The sequence below is a fragment of the Perognathus longimembris genome, chromosome 13 (assembly GCF_023159225.1).
Source record: "Perognathus longimembris pacificus isolate PPM17 chromosome 13, ASM2315922v1, whole genome shotgun sequence".
Classification (NCBI taxonomy): domain Eukaryota; kingdom Metazoa; phylum Chordata; class Mammalia; order Rodentia; family Heteromyidae; genus Perognathus; species Perognathus longimembris.
The window spans coordinates 32,527,563-32,544,725 of record NC_063173.1 but is presented as its reverse complement, the minus strand read 5'-3'; the positions used below and the strand labels follow the sequence as shown (position 1 = coordinate 32,544,725).

Sequence of the window (17,163 nt, the reverse complement as noted above, 5' to 3'; positions counted from 1 at the left end):
TAGTGTGCTTGTGTTTACTGTGTCTTCCTTGCAACTCAGATCACATCCTCCAGGACCAGGGATGACCGTCTTTCTCTTGTCCCTGCTTTGGCTCACATGAGAATCACAAGCCCTGCATAATATCATTTGGGCCTCAGGTTTCTTTTCTTTGCCCTGAGCATTTTTTTTAAAGAAGCTTCTCATATACAAATGTGAACTATTATTATAATAGCAATATTGGTAAAGAGTCTTAGCTTATCATGGCTATAACTATATATGATTATAGCAATGATATACATTAGTATTTCTTTTCCATAGACTAGGGGAAGATTTAGTTACCAATTTTTCCTTTTTTATTTTTATGAAATAATAAATACTTATTATAGATTACAAATTCAAACATTAAAGAAGACTTAAGGAAGTAAAATACTTCTCTTATCCCTAAATCACATGCTTCAATATTACTTACAGTTTTGATGCTAGGAATTTCTCATTATTTTTTATCTAAAATAAATGTACATGCCTGCTTATATACAACCACACTTCATGAAATTTAAAATGAGACCATATATTTCAATTTGATGCTATAGTCTGCAAATAAAATAGTGTATGTTCTTGTGGGAAATATTTTATGAAATAGAAATAAATAAATTTAAATTATCTACAAATTCACTACTCACTTCTTTAATGTGTAGTTTCTCAGACATTTTTTTCCCTTTTTCCCTGAGTATATGTTACTATATCTTTTTTCTCATGTTATTCTCTCTATTGATAAAGTTTGAGCAGCTCTTAATTTAGGGACTAACTAAATATACTTTTCCCCTGAGCATCAGTAATAAGAGGCAGGAGTAGAGGGGTACAGTCATGGGAAAGGACATGGCCCAGACCTAGGGTACCAGGCATGCAGAAAGATGTCTCTGGGGCAACAGATCTTCTAAAAGGGAGTGTGCAGCATCTGTGACTCACAAACCACGGAGAAAATGCCATCTAACAACTTTGGGACAAGACTTCCACACATGAGGCCACACTGGTGAGAAAACACTGAATAATAAAACAATAGTTGCTGACCATTTTCCTTTCCTTTTTCCTTTCTTCCTTCCTCATCTTCCTTCCCTCCTCCCCTTCCTCCTCCTCTTCTTCATCTTTCTCCTCCTCTTCTTCCTCCTTCTTGTTCTGCCTGCGCGTGTGCTGGGGCTAACACTCCTGGCCTGGGTGCTGTGCCTGCCTTCTTTTGCTCAAGGCTAGTAGTGATCTACCACATGAGCCACCAGTCCACTTTGGCTTTTTAGTAAATTATTGGAGATAAGAATCTCTGAGTGCATACATGAACAAACTGGAGAAAAAGCAACTCAATAATTTAAGGAAGCACCTTAATTTCCTTGAGAGAGAACAACAAGCCAAACCCCAAGTCAATAGACGGAAGCAAATAATTAAAATCAAATCAGAATTAAATCAATTAGAGACGAAAAAAACCATCGAAAGAATCAACAAAACAAAGAGTTGGTTCTTTGAAAAAATCAACAAGATAGACAGACCCCTGGCAAACCTGACCAAAAAATGAAGGCAGCACACTCAAATAAACAAGATAAGAGATGAAACTGGTAACATCACCACAGAAATAACCAAAATTCAGAAAATAATAAGGGACTATTTTGCAAACCTTTATGCCAACAAATTCGAGACCTTGGAAGAAAAGGATGATTTCCTAGAAAATATTCATATCCCCAAACTGAACCATGAAGATTTAAACCTTCTAAATAGACCCATATCCAGTATTGATATAGAAACGGCAATAAATGATCTCCCATCCAAGAAAAGCCCAGGACCAGACAGAGTCACTGCAGAATTCTACAAGACCTTCAAAACAGAACTCACACCAATATTTCTCAAACTCATCAATGAAATTGAAAGAGAACGTTCACTTCTAGACTCATTCTATGAAGCCAGTATAACCCTCATCCCAAAACCAGGCAGGGACTCATCACGGAAAGAGAACTATAAACCGATCTCCCTGATGAACATAGACGCAAAAATTCTCAACAAAATTATGGCCAATCGACTTCAACAGGTCATCAAAAAAATCATACACCACGATCAAACTGGATTCATCCCAGGGATGCAAAGTTGGTTTAATATACGCAAGTCAATTAACGTAATCCACCACATCAACCGGAGCAAGGTAAAGAACCACATGATTTTATCTCTGGAAGCGGAAAAAGCGTTCGATAAAATCCAGCACCCATTTATGCTAAAAGCCCTGGAAAAACTGGGATTCCAGGGAACATTCCTGAATATAATCAAGGCAGTTTATGACAAACCAATAGCAAGCATAACTCTAAATGGTGAAAAACTAAAGCCACTCCCTTTAAAATCAGGAACAAGGCAGGGATGTCCACTCTCTCCCCTGCTCTTCAACATAGTACTAGAATTCCTAGCCAGAGCAATCAGGCAAGAAGAAAATATAAAGGGGATCCAAGTAGGTAAAGAGGAAGTTAAACGTTCCTATACCTAAAGAATCCCATAGACTCTACCCCCAAGCTACTAGAGCTGATCCAAAACTTTGGCAAAGTTGCAGGATATAAAATAAACCTTCAAAAATCAACGGCCTTTCTCTATGCTAACGACCCGAAGACCGAGGCTGAAATCAGGAAAGCAAGTCCCTTTGCAATAGCCCCCCAAAACATAAAATACCTAGGAATAACCTTAACCAAAGACGTGAAAGACCTCTTTGAGGAGAACTTTAAAACCTTGAAAAACGAAATTAAGTCAGAACTAAGGAAATGGAAAAACCTCCCATGCTCCTGGATTGGGAGGATTAATATAATCAAAATGGCAATATTGCCAAAGGCTATCTACAAATTCAATGCAATACCCATTAATATCCCAACACCACTTTTTGATGAAATAGAGGAAGCAATCCAGAAATTCATATGGAACAATAAAAGACCTAGAATAGCAAAAACAATCCTAAGCAGAAAGAACAGTGCTGGAGGAATTACAATACCCAACTTCAAGCTGTATTATAAAGCTATAGTAATAAAAACAGCTTGGTATTACACCGGAACAGGCCTGAAGACCAATGGAACAGAATTGAAGACCCGGGAATGAACCCACAGAACTACGCCTACTTAATCTTTGATAAAGTGGCTAAAACAATAGTTTGGAAGAAAGATAGCCTCTTTAACAAATTGTGCTGGAAAAACTGGCTCAACACATGCAACACACTAAAACTAGATCCTTATATATCACCCTGCACCCAAATCAATTCCAAATGGATTAAAGACCTCGAAATCAAAACAGACACCCTGAAAACACTGAAGGAAGGAGTAGGAGAAACACTTGGGCTCCTTGGCGCAGGACGGAACTTCCTTAACAAAGACCCAGAAAGGCTACAAATCAAAGAAAGGTTGGACAAATAGGACTGCATAAACTGCATAGCTTCTGCACGGCAAAGGACATAGCTCGCAAGATAAACAGAAAGCCCACAGACTGGGAGAAGATCTTTACCGGACATTCAACGGACAAAGGCCTCATATCTAAAATATATGCAGAACTAAAAAAATTACCTTCCCCCAAAACAAAACTGCAAAGAACCAATAGCCCCCTCATCAAGTGGGCTAAAGACTTACAAAGAGACTTCTCTGATGAGGAAATGAGAATGGCCAAGAGATATATGAAAAAGTGCTCTACATCACTGGCCATAAAAGAAATGCAAATCAAAACAACATTGAGATTCCATCTCACCCCAGTAAGAATGTCATATATCAAGAAAACTAACAATAACAATTGTTGGAGGGGATGTGGCCAAAAGGGAACCCTACTTCATTGTTGGTGGGAATGTAAACTGATTCAGCCACTCTGGCGAGCAGTATGGAGATTCCTCAGAAGGCTAAATGTAGAACTCCCCTATGACCCAGCAACCCCACTTTTGGGTATCTATCCAAAAAACCACAAACAAAATCACAGTAAAGCACAACAATGTTCATTGCAGCGCAATTTGTCATAGCAAGAATCTGGAACTAACCCAGATGCCCCTCCGTAGACGAATGGATCAGGAAAATGTGGTACATATACACAATGGAATTTTATGCCACTATCAGAAAGAATGACATTGCCCCATTTCTAAGGAAATGGAAGGACTTGGAAAAAATTATACTAAGTGAAGTGAACCAGACCCAAAGAAACATGGACTCTATGGTCTCCCTTATTGGGAATAATTAGCACAGGTTTAGGCAAGTCACAGCAGAGGCTCACAAGAGCCCAATAGCTATACCCTTTTGATGACATAAGATGATGCTAAGTGAAATGAACTCCTGTTATGGAAATTATTGTTATATCACAGTTGTAACTACTTTCAACATCCCATGTGTATCTGTAGCTTCTACTATTGATGATGTTCTTCTATCACCTTCCTGTGATTGTATCTACACTATCTCTGTAATCTTACCTGAGTATATTGGAAACCGTGTATACTGGTATTAGAACTAGGAAATTGAAAGGGAATACCAAAATTGAGAGACACAGGGTAAAAAAACAGAAACAACTACAAAAGCAATACTTGCAAAACTGTTTGGTGTAAGTGAACTGAACACCTCAGGGGGGGGAAGGGTAAGGGGGAGGTGGGAGGGGGGTATGAGGGGCAAAGTAACAAACAGTACAAGAAATGTATCCGATGCCTAAGGTATGAAACTGTAACCTCTGTGTACATCAGTTTGATAATAAAAACTTTATAAAAAAAATCTTATGGATTTTTTCTGCCCGGCTGGTTTCAAACTTCAGTCTTCAGATGTCAGACTCCTGAGTAGCTAGGATTACAGACATGAACCACTTGTACGCAGTATCTGTCTTCTTTCTTTTTTTCTTTCTTTCTCTTTTTTCCTTTCTTTCTCTTTTTTCCTTTCTTTCTTTCTTTTTTAACTCCTTCCTTCCTTTGTTCCTTCCTTCCTTCTTTCTTTCCTATCTCTCTCTCTCTCTTTCTTTCTTTGTAAAATGCACAATTCAAAATATGGAAAAAGAACACTCCCTTTCTGTACGATTTGGTGATGACCCATGCCCTGGAGTGGCCCAGCCTCACTGCGCAGTGGCTTCTCGATGTGACCAGACCTGAAGGGAAAGATTTCAGCATTCATTGCCTTGTCCTGGGGAAACACACATCGTATGAACAGAACCACCTTGTGATAGCCAGCGTACAGCTCCCCAATGATGATGCACAATTTGACACATCACACTATGACAGTGAGAAAGGAGAATTTGGAGGTTTTGGCTCTGTTAGTGGGAAAATTGAAATAGAAATCAAGATTAACCATGAAGGAGAAGTAAACAGGGTCCGTTACATGCCTCAAAATCCTTGCATCATTGCAACAAAGATTCCATCCAGTGATGTTCTTGTTTTTGACTACACAAAACATTCTTCTAAGCCAGACCCTTCTGGAGAGTGCAACCCAGACTTACGTCTCTGTGGACATCAGAAGGAAGGCTATGGGCTTTCTTGGAACCCAAATCTCAGTGGGCACTTACTTAGTGCTTCAGACGACCATACCATCTGCTTATGGGACATCAGTGCAGTTCCAAAGGAAGGAAAAGTGGTAGCTGCGAAGACCATCTTCACCCGGCATACAGCAGTAGTAGAAGATGTGTCCTGGCATCTGCTTCATGAGCCTCTTTTTGGGTCAGTTGCTGATGATCAGAAACTTATGATTTGGGATACTCGTTCAAACAATACTTCCAAGCCAAGCCACTCAGTTGATGCTCACACTGCTGAAGTGAACTGCTTATCTTTCAATCCTTATAGTGAGTTCATTCTTGCCACAGGATCAGCTGACAAGAGTGTTGCCTTGTGGGATCTGAGAAATCTGAAACTTAAGTTGCATTCCTTTGAATCACATAAGGATGAAATATTCCAGGTTCAGTGGTCCCCTCACAATGACACTATTTTGGCTTCTAGTGGTACTGATAGAAGACTGAATGTCTGGGATTTAAGTAAAATTGGAGAAGAACAATCCCCAGAAGATGCAGAAGATGGCCCACCAGAGTTGTTTATTCATAGTGGTCACACTGCCAAGATATCTGATTTCTCCTGGAATCCCAATGAACCCTGGGTGATTTGTTCTGTATCAGAAGATAATATCATGCAGGTGTGGCAAATGGCAGAGAACATTTACAATGATGAAGACCCTGAAGGAAGTGTGGATCCAGAAGGACAGGGATCCTAGATATGCCTGCACTTGTAGTTTTAGACTCCCCTTTTTATTCTTTTCTACCCTGAGATTGATTTAACACTGGTTTTGAGACACAGACTTTGTTCAGCTATCCCTCTATAATAGTATCACCAACAATGCCATTAACCCAAGTAGTGGGTATTTTATAAATATTAATTGGGGGACTTAATTCAACAAAGCCACAGATGTGTATTTAAATACTCTTCAGGAATTTTCTAGTAAAAACCCTGGTCTAAAGTAGCTACGGAAAGGGATATGTTACGTGTGATTATTTTTCTTCCTAAGCTATACCCCAGTTTTTCAGACTAAAGGCTAGAGTGAGTAAGGAATAGAGCCAAATGAGGTAGGTGTCTGAGCCATGAAGTATAAGTATTGAAAGATGTCATTGTTATTGAGGAATAAGGGGAGATTCGAGTCATATAGATCCCTGAAGACTTCACACCTGACTTTCCAGGAAGCACATTTTCCTATGTAGACCAGTCTTCTCTTGGTTTCTTCAGTTATTTTGAAACTACATGTTCCTTCTTCCCCATATATTTTTGCTCATTAGTGTATTTCTTGGGCTGTTTTTCATATTATGCTTTTCCTTTCTGTGAAATGGTTTTTGTTGTGTTGTTTTGTTTTTTTAACTTGGGACCACCAAGTTGTAAAGTTGTATGTTTTACCTTGCAGTTGTACCACAGGTGGACTGTCAAGAAGAGTGAGTTGATAGTTTATTTTGTTCTTAAATTTAAATTCATCCTTGATGATAAAAAAAAGAAAATGAGAAAAATTGGTATCATGTCTATGGAAATAATTCAAATTTTTTAAAGCAAGAGTAGTCCAAATCTTCAGAAAATCAAAATTTTTTTAAAACATGAAGTCTCTAGAGGTTAGTGTTGAGAATAAAGTGAAGTACTTTGGAGGGTTGTTTGAGATGCCCTGTGCTTGTTTGTGCTATTTGTATTTCCCTTTTGCTATGTGGTTTCTGGGATCTTTGAGCTATTTTTGTCCTTACTTAGCAGTACTCCCCATTGAGATGCTAAAATAGTGGCAATGCTGTTTTGTGCATGCCCAGGAGGTGGGTAGTGAAGGGTTGATTTATAATAATACTTCTGTATAGAGTAAATTTTTAGCTGTAATGATATTTTGGGCTTCTTGATCCCAGCAGATTTGGAGAAGTCTGAATTACCTTAAATAACTAGAATACAGACACTCCTATGTCACCCCTGAGACATGTTCGTTGAAGCCTGGAAATTAATTCAGATATATATCCAAGCTTCATTGCATTTTAATCTAAGGCTTTCTAGAATTTATTGACTGATATTTGGGATATGAATGTTATTCCATGAGGAATGTCTGGTCCAGGGTGGCAATAATGGAAACTCCACAGTTTAATGTGTGTGAACATTCTCAGTTGAGAAAAGTGTAGCATATTGACAATGCCTGTGTATTCTTGGATAATCTCATTGAGATGGGATCTATTCCCTACTGCTTGTATTATAAAGCAACCTATCACTGTTTTGACCAATAGAATGTAGTGGAAATTTATTTCATTTCTAGATGTACCTTTTAAGTGATTTGGAGGTTTTGTTTCTTCTGGATAAGATGTATGAATATTTTACTGGAAAGACACTGCAGAGACACTCTGATGGTATGGAGTGGGTGGGGAGCCAGATATGCAGAATTCTCAGCAGTCTTTGCCAAGTTAGAGAGAGGGTAATGATGTCTACATCTTTGCCCAGCTGATGCCAAGTAGTCTGAGGATAAACCATCTGGTTGAAGTTTCTGAAATTACTAATGAATAAAATCGAGACCAGTATACAAATGGTTGTTTGAAGCCAGTAGGTTTGGGGAAGTAATAAAGGAAGTGGAAACCTTTTTCTTAAACATTCAGGATTATACTTTATTACATACCTACCTATCCATGGATGTTTCCACCAACTTTTCATTCATTTACATAGTTTACTTTTGTGTGTGTGCTCATGCGCCAGTCCTGGGGTTTGAACTCACTGTCCATGAGCTTCTTTTGTTTAAGGCTAGTGTTCTACCACATGAGTCACAACATTTCCACTTCTGACCTTTTTGGGAATTAATTGGAAATAAGAGTCTCACAGATTTTTCTGCCTGGGCTGGCTTTTAATTTTGATCTTCATATCTCCTGAGTTGCTAGGATTGTAATTGTCAGCCACTTTGCCAGGCTCAAGTTTGTCATCTTTTTATATGACAGTGGGCTATATCAACATGGAAAGTATAATGGTTTTAGTTTTGTTCTGATTTAGACTCAGTATATCATGTTTTACTAGTTAAAAAAAGGAATAATTCCCTCACCCCCCTCAGCTTTCCTTTATTTTAAGCACATCGGGCATTTGTAAGGTAATGTATAATATGTACAAGAAACAGTGATGACTGAAATAACATGCTTTATATCCTTTCAAAGCTTCTTTACAATGGGGAAATAAAAACTAAAAATGTTTTTCTCCCACTCTGTGAAATAGGAAAATAATTGTGCCCTCATAGGAGTATTTGTAAACTTAAATGATATAGCATTGTGAGAGAGCCTTTTGTAGTAATTATTCTTTATGGAAGGAAAAGCTTATTGAATTTTATAAGTAACAGTAGCAGAAGAGCAAAGAGATAAAGCTGGTGAAAATATGTATATATCATATGCTTATCTGGCAGGGGAGATACCCAATCACAAAGGTGTTTTTCCCAGGGCAAGGTTTATCCATTGCACTCCACGAATGTGTTGACCCCTGCAATTTTTCCAAATGCAGGAAACTTTATTGCATAATTTGTGGTAGTGGGGGATTGTGTTTGCACTGTCCCCTGACGTTTCTGTCTTAAAAGAAGTTTAAGTGGGACTGAGAATGTGGCCTGGTGGTAGAGTTCTTGCCTAATGTGCATTAAACCCTGGGTTTGGTTCCTCAGCACCACATGTACAGAAAAAGCCAGAAGTGGTGCTGTGGCTTAGGTGATAGAGTGCTAGTCTTGAGCAAAAAGAAGCCAGGGACAGTGTTCAGGCCCTGACTTCAGCCCCCCAGGAATGGCAAAAATTATATATGTTTAAGTGTTGTTTTCTTTGCTGTTTGCCATTTTTACGTTCTCAACTATCAGACTTACTGTTTAACTTAGGTCTCAGCCTTCTCAGAAGTTTTCCATCATTAACAGGGTTTTGAGTGTTTTTCCCAGGGCTACCCTAACATCTCCGTCTTTCTCCTTATTCCTACTGTGTAGCTAGGATTAGAGTTCAAGAAATCCGCACTGGCACGTTGGTTTTATTGGTGAGATTAAGTCTTCATAATTTTTTATTTTTGTCCAGGTTTGCCTAAAACCACAATCCTCCCATCTCCACCTTCCAAGTAGGTGGGATTATAGATGTTTACCACCCGCTCAGCTGTAGACTTTAGTGAAGGTTAAAGGAATAGGAGAACTTTTAGAAGTTTAGGGAGAAAACTAAAAGAAAAAGGGCTTATAACAAGTAAATAACTCCAGGTCCACTAAGGGAAGAAGTTTCCATGCCTTGCCTGTTGCCTGGACAGATGGGAGCCTTTGCTCAACTATATTTCCTGCATCATCGTTGCAGTTCTATGGTATAAACTGACATACCAGGTTAGAATAGATGTTTAATCTGAGTACCTGATGGGTTTGCTAAGGTCTGAGTATTTTGTATACATTCAAAATCTGTATATTGAGACTTAATCACTACTTCATTAGTATTAGGTGATAGGGCCACTGGGAGGTCATTTAGAAGGAGATTCACAAAGAGCATTAGTGCTATATAAAAGTGGCCCTAAAAATCTGCCTTGCCTTTTCTTTTTCTTTCTTTCTTTTCTGCTTTTGGCTAGTCCTGGGGGCCTGAACTCAGCCTGGGTGATAACCACTGACCACAGCACCTCTTCTGGCTTTTGCTGAGTAGTTTATTGGAGATAAGTTTCATTCAGGGATTGGGAATGTGGCTTAGTGGTAGAGTGCTTACCTAGCATGCATGAAGCCCTGGGTTCGATTCCTCAGTACCACCAACAGAAAAAGCCAGAAGTGGTGCCTGTGGCTCATGTGGTAGAGTGCTAGCCTTGAGCAAAACAAGCACAGGGACAGGGCCCAAGCCCTGAGTTTATGCTCCAAGACTGGCAAAATAAAGAAAAAGGATTTTGTTCATATGCTCAGTTTTCACCATTCCATGTTTCATCATTTTTCTTGTTAGCCCTCCCTCAGTTCTACATCACAATATTCCCCAAAGTTCTTCTAGATTCAAACTTTCTCAAGGTCATCTAAGTTCATTAAGTAGGTGACTCTACAGTGACCCTGACTGCCATTCTTACTAGCCAGTTGTGACTGAATCTTGGTGACAAGAACTAGAAGCTAACATAATGACTTCTCAAATTGGGAGTTAACTGTAAATAGTCTCATTTTGTAGATTATATGTGGAGGTTTGAAACTGAGTATATATAGTATGTTAGACAGGAGTAGGTTCTACATTGTGAGTGTCTAATGACTTCTTTATATAAAAAAAATGCACCCCAAACTTGACAATTCATATACCATTTTCATGAATTTCTTTTAGTCATGGGAAATCTAAATATTTATTTACTATTTTGATTTCAATACACTCACTGCTTTTGTAGTAAAGGGAAAATAAATGAAAGCTTATTTCATCAATTGAGTTAAACACCAGTATCAGTTATCATCCCTGGCAATTTAAAAAGCATAACAATGAAACAAAACATACTGTTAAACTATTTTATTGTCTTTTAAAGCTGTGATTCCTTAATATTCTTTCTCAAGAAATATTAGAGGAAAATTTAGTACTAAAATAGGTTTGCCTTTGTCCTAGTCAAAATGTTTAGAGTAAAATGCAGAAGAATATTAATATTCTTAATACTCTTAAATGTCATGTCAACTAAAATTCATCTTTAGCAATGTGGTCCTACAGAAATATGTAAACGTTATATAAATTTAAATTTGCTTCCAGACACTGAAAAATAAAAATAAGAGGATTTATGTGTAATAGTTTACTTGAACTCATATCCAAAATATTTTTTAACAAATGAAACCAATTAAAAACTTACTCATGAGGGTTTATTACCTTGCCCTTGGAGATTTTTTATATATATTTTTAAACTCTGAAATCTCAATTCTCAAACTCTACTAGCCACATTAAAGTGCTCAGTATCCACAGGTGTCAACTGGCTACTGTATTCAACAGAAGAGTTTATACTGTACTCTTTAGGATGTACATGTGGAAGTCAGCATGCCTGGGCTGTGGGGGTTATGACTCCTAGCAATCAGTTAACCTTTCTGTACTTCAGTTTCTGTGCATAGAAAATAAGAGGAAGTTATTGGCCATCCCTATGTTTTCAAGCTGACCTGCTCTACTGTAATTTCTGCTTGTTTCTTTTCTATTGAAACTCTCCATAAAGCCTCATCCTTAATTCCTGGAAATCTTCAAAGAACTGGTTTCACCACAGCCCTCCAAAGAGCTTGCATCTCCCTTCAAATAGAGGTGTTTGATGTATCAGTGTGACAAGAGCTGTGATCGAAGCCCAGGTCTGTGAGAGTGCTGAAGCAGAACTCCTTATGCAATCTCCAAGTTTCCTGGAGAAGTTGACTCTAATATTGTGGAGTAAATACATATATTTATATAATATAAACATATATTTGTATACAGCATATCTAAATAAATATAAAATAAATATGAATCTATTTATATAAAAATATATTTATATATAAAAATTAATATATATAAATATATATTTATCTTGTCCCTGTTTCCTGACACACAGTCCCTAAAACTTTTTGGAATCTCTGGAGTGACAAGTGGGAATTAGGGGTTTGTTTTTAGAATTTTTTTTTCCTGTCCTGGGGCTTGAACTCAGGGCCTGAGCACTGTCCCTGGCTTCTTTTTACTCAAGACTAGCACTCTGCCAACTTGAGCCACAGTGCCATTTCTGGCTTTTTTTATATATGTGGTGCTGAGGAATCGAACCCAGTGTTTCATGTATACAAGGCAAGCACTCTACCATTAGGCCATATTCCCAGCCCTAGGGGTTTGTTTTTAAGATCCTAACTGGGTTCAGTTGCTGGGAATCAAACTCAGTAACTTTTGCATGCACCTTAAAGTGCCCTACCACTGATGCTTTCTGAGCTACAATTCATTATGTTAATGAAATGACTGCATATTTTGTTCCCTAACACCTTCAAGATGGGGACTGACAAGCAAAGAGATTAAGATATAAATGCTTGTGAGTTTCAATCTCACAACACCTCCAGCCTTCGAGAGAGAGAGGCTGACATTTTGATTTGCCAATCACATCTATTGGACTGAAGCTTCAATGGAAGCACACGGGGGTAGAGTTTGGACAGCTTCAGTAATGACAAACACATCTGCTTCCCCTAACATCAGAAAACCTCAATTCCACAATATCAGAAATTCCTGAACTCAGCACCCTTCCAGACATTAATTTATGTAGCTCTTTGTCTGGCTGCTCATTTGTATCACATATAGTATCATTTATATATAAACCACAAAGTCTGTACTTCACTGAGTTCTGTATGATCTTCTAGAAAATTAAAGCCAAAGAAGGGGCCGTGGAAATTCCAGTTTATAGGTCAGAAGTAAAGTATAGATTTCCACCTGTACTTGCCATTGGCATCTGAACTAGGGTAACATCTTTTCGGACTTCACTATCAACATATGTTGAGACTATCTCCAGGCGGGGCCAACATTTAATGAAATTGGAGGACATCAAATTGGTGTCCACTTGTGAAGCAACATATTCACTTGATACTTAGGAATCGTATACATCTGGTATCAAAAGCATTAAGTGACTGTGTGAGAGCAGAAAGTAGGAAGAAACCTTTTTATTTGCTCTTGTATCTTGCTGAACCATTTAAATGATTCCAGAATAGTAAATAGAAAGTTGCTAGGCAATGAGCAAGAAACAGATTCTACATAGAGGAAATCACAGATGTAAAGGCTTAGTAGCAAGAGGAATATTTGGGAATGGCAAGTAATGAGTATCAACCAGATCTGAAGGTAGCAGTCGGAGGGAGAAAGGAAAAATGTAGTGTATTGTAAAGATGTAGTATATAGATGTAGTATATTGTAAGGACTTTTAATGACATTTAAGGATTTAAATATCTTAAAATCAGAGGAACACTGGAGGCTATAAATTGCAATGAGTATTCACAATTAAGATTGTTTCAGCTAAAGAGTAGAGAAGGAATTAGAGAGAGTCAAAACTAAGTAATAGCAAAAGGACAGTGAAGGAACTGCTCAGGAATATCAAGAAGAAGGAAATGGACAGGAAAATCTCCATGAGGCAGAATCTACTGGTTAAAGTGATTTGTTTCTTGGCTGAGGGGAAAAAGTAGAAGTAGAGAGTCATTCCAAGTTCTCGCTAAGTAATTCAATAGTGTTGACATTCCTTAAAACAGAGACCTGGAGAGAATAAAAAGTTTGTTCACAATATTTTGAGAATATTCTCTAAATGTTCTAGAAACTACCAAGGCATTTGGGGGTAGGCTTTGAAAGATTTCACACAGCAGAACAACCTTCCTGGTACTTACCATCAACTAGCTGTGAACTTTTGTCTCTACTCAGATAGGAATTATCAGGGAAAACACTTCAATTGCTGAAAATCTCAGACCCAAAATGCCTAACGCCTAGGGCCTCTACCCACATTCTCAGAGGCTTATAGCTCCAAACTCTGATAGCTAGGAGCCCATTGCTCCCAGCTTTAGAAGGCAAACAAACACTTACAGCTCTAGAAATTCAGATTTGAGATACTTTGCTCTGGGCATTAACTATTAGTGGTCCCAGCACTTGGCAGCTATTGTAAGGCTTAGATTCCAGTAAAACCACAGCAGCAGCAAGTAGCAGATGATGGTACCTACCGCCTGTGCTATAGCTCTCATACTGTGTTTGTGTGCTAGAGCTCCCAATCTTACAATAACACATGTTACAGCTCTGCAAGGGTATTGGAACTATCAGCCTTTAATAGTAACTAACATTACAATTTTCAGGCGTAGGCTGACTGTGGCCCTTGATCCTTTATGCTTGACATCTCCCTGGAACTCTCCCAACGACTTGAGTCTGCAGCTTCTCTTCTTATGTTCTTGTATCCATTGCCACTGCTCCCCACTATTTCTAATCTGTAAGTTCTCTGCAACTCTTCAGATGGCCTGTATTAATGACTGCTTTTATTGCTGCTGCTGCTACTGCTAGCATAGGCTATTGCTCTGCTGTCATTTCTGCGATTGCGATTCTCTTCTTCTATCACTAGTTCTTCCATTCTATTAATAATAAAAATCAAAAGTTGGCAAAACAAGACCACACAAAAGAGGTGACAGTCTTTAAAAATAAATGTACTTATTACCTGACTTATATAACCATAACCCCTCTGTACATCATCTTAATAGCAGTTTGAGTATATTTTTAAAAAGAAGCTTTTATTACCCTCTAGGGGGCAGCAGAGGGGGGGTTGTCTCCCACCTGGTTTGGAAAGTGAGCAGAACCACTGCCTTATATGCTAAAAAGTGGATGAGGGAAGGGTGTGGTCATTAATCAAGGCTCAGTCCTGCATGCCACTAGATTATTGTGCATACACCCAGTCTAGGACCTTCTGCCAGGGAAGTGTACTCCTTGTGTGGGTTAAAATGGCTGGAAGGCCTCTAAACTTCACTTAGAGTTTTTGATAGTATAACATCTAGCAGAATCTACTTGAAACAGTTATGGCTGGGACATTGCTTTTTGGAGACGGAATTGTACTACAATAGCAAGCTGCCATGGTGGTCATGCAACTTTTCAAGACATTCATGCTAGTCTGGCATGAGAGCAGATTGGCCAACTGCTTAGCTTTTTCAGGAAACTGAGGCTCCAAAGAAAGTTTAACAATTTTCAATTAGGGAATCAACTCATGCTGCCCTCCATCTTAGCCTATTTAAGGGAGAAATTAACATTAAAGGTAGTACTTACAAAGAAGACTTATCATTAACATTTGTAATGTTATAACAATATTTAGTAGAGCTTTGTCAATGCTTACTTCCTGGTGCAGTGACCTAAGGAGAAGTGGGCCCTTCTAATCGGTCTCACTGGTAAGAGTTATATATGTTTCTTTCATATTCACAGGCAGGGAAAGAAAGTAGTTTATCAAGTATAATTATATGGAGTTTTATAGTCTCAAGTTATGTATTTTTTAAGAGGTCATGCATTACACTATAAGTGAGAGAAAACCATTATAGTAGTGACTTCACTGAGCAATCTTTGGAGTATCTTTCTACAAAATAATTTGGCCTTTAGAACTTAAAAATTGCAAAAGGGCAATTTGTACCTATCCATCCAACCATCCATTCATCCACCCATCTATCTATCTATCTTTAGTCTCACTTGGACAACTAATGTGAGGCTTGAGATCTTTATCAAAGCCAAGTAAGAGCTTCCCTCTGGGTTCAGGTAGAGGTAGGTGCAGAGTGGGTACTCTAATGACCTTCAGTTCTTTTCCCTCTGTGTGACCCAGCTGCCTTGCATGCACTTCACTGATCATGTTGTTGAAAATCATCACTGAAAAGCAAAAGATTAGAAAAAATGCATTCAATATCTAAGACAGAAATCACCAATCAATTCCTCACTAGAGAGTTTAATATATATGCATACATACATACATATATATATATATATCAGACAAGCACGAAAGGAATAGAAGGAATTCTTCTTATCAAAAGTTTGAAAAAAATTATTAAATCTTTTATAATAATTAACTAAAAAAATGGTTAGGGGCTGGGATTATGGCCTAGTGGTAGAGTGATTGCCTCGTATACATGAAGCCCTGGGTTAGATTCCTCAGCACCATATAAATAGAAAAAGCCAAGTAGTAGAGTGCTAGCGTTGAGCAAAAAGAAGCCAGGGACAGGGCCTAGGCCCTGAGTTCAAGCCCCAGAACTGGCAAAAAAAAAAAAAAAAGAAATGGTTAAATGATTATTTCTGAAGGTAGTTTTATAGTTAACAGTCCCTAAGCCAATATCCTAGGTAGACATTCATAGAAAGCCATATTCAGCTCATTATTTCTCTTTGCAAGTTATAAAAATTGGAATGAAGATAATTAATTCCCTAACTTAGGCATTTTGTTAAATTGAAACCTCAAATGTGGCAGTGTCACATATACTGAAATCAGTAGATTTTTGTCCAAATTAAAATGACAACTTGTACCACTAGGCATGTCATTTATTTAGGGGGGAATTATGCCAAGGAAAAATCTATCTTTCACTCTAATGAAAACTTGCTGGCTATTTTTAAAAAACATTGATTGGTAATGACTTCCTCTTGACAGCTGTTCAAACACACTAAGTTTTGTTCACTGCCTAAGCGGAATGTCCCTGGTCCATCGGAAATCTTAAAGCTAACAATAAGTCACTGCTCTCAAGTGTTTTCAATTCTGACCAGTTCAGTGGTGAGTGAAGCTGGTTAGCAGGAGGGTGGTTTGTCTTCCAGTTTTAGTGTTCTCCAAACATATTTTGTGGTTAGTAAGCATTACAAGAACCCTCTAAATTTAGCAAACATTTTCACTCCCTTGACCAAGCCCACCCACATTACTGGAGAAAACTTTGATTTTATCTACACTCATCTGGGTAATATAAACTCCTCAGGCTCTGAAATGTCTAATGAACTAGAAAGCTGAAGGCAGGGATGTCAAAGATATACATAACCTCTGAGCCTGAAGAGGATAACTCAGACTCAAGACAAATTTATATTGATGTTTGAACTGTTTCTCACTCGTCCACATCTGATTCCCTTTGTTTCCTAGGCGAGAACATAGAAGGTTATGTAATAAAGGAAAAGAAATCTTGATCACTAAGTGTGGGTCTTCAGCACTTTCTATGGCTCATACCTGCATGGAAGTCAGTTTTCATGCCAAATTCTCTCTGTACTTTGGTGACTTTGAATGTGATCTGCTTCCTTAAAGGTTTAAAAACTGTGTTGGCATAGTGG

The 17,163-nt window shown here is 38.2% G+C and overlaps 1 protein-coding gene and 1 non-coding gene across 2 annotated transcripts; both read left to right on the top strand.

The window, feature by feature from the left end:
- The first annotated feature begins 4,979 nt into the window (after positions 1-4,979).
- LOC125362213 (histone-binding protein RBBP4-like) lies at positions 4,980-6,584 on the top strand. The gene has a single exon (XM_048360922.1). The coding sequence runs from the start codon at positions 5,022-5,024 to the stop codon at positions 6,189-6,191; it is 1,170 nt and encodes a 389-aa protein (XP_048216879.1). The 5' UTR covers positions 4,980-5,021; the 3' UTR covers positions 6,192-6,584.
- A 2,259-nt stretch (positions 6,585-8,843) lies between these two features.
- LOC125362838 lies at positions 8,844-9,008 on the top strand. The gene has a single exon (XR_007213138.1). It is a non-coding gene; the product is annotated as a U1 spliceosomal RNA (small nuclear RNA).
- Positions 9,009-17,163: the final 8,155 nt, after the last annotated feature.

What these genes read in the sequence shown, in the direction of transcription:
- LOC125362213 (XM_048360922.1), top strand. Translation starts at nt 5,022, where the DNA reads ATGACCCATGCCCTGGAGTGGCCCAGCCTCACTGCGCAGTGGCTTCTC.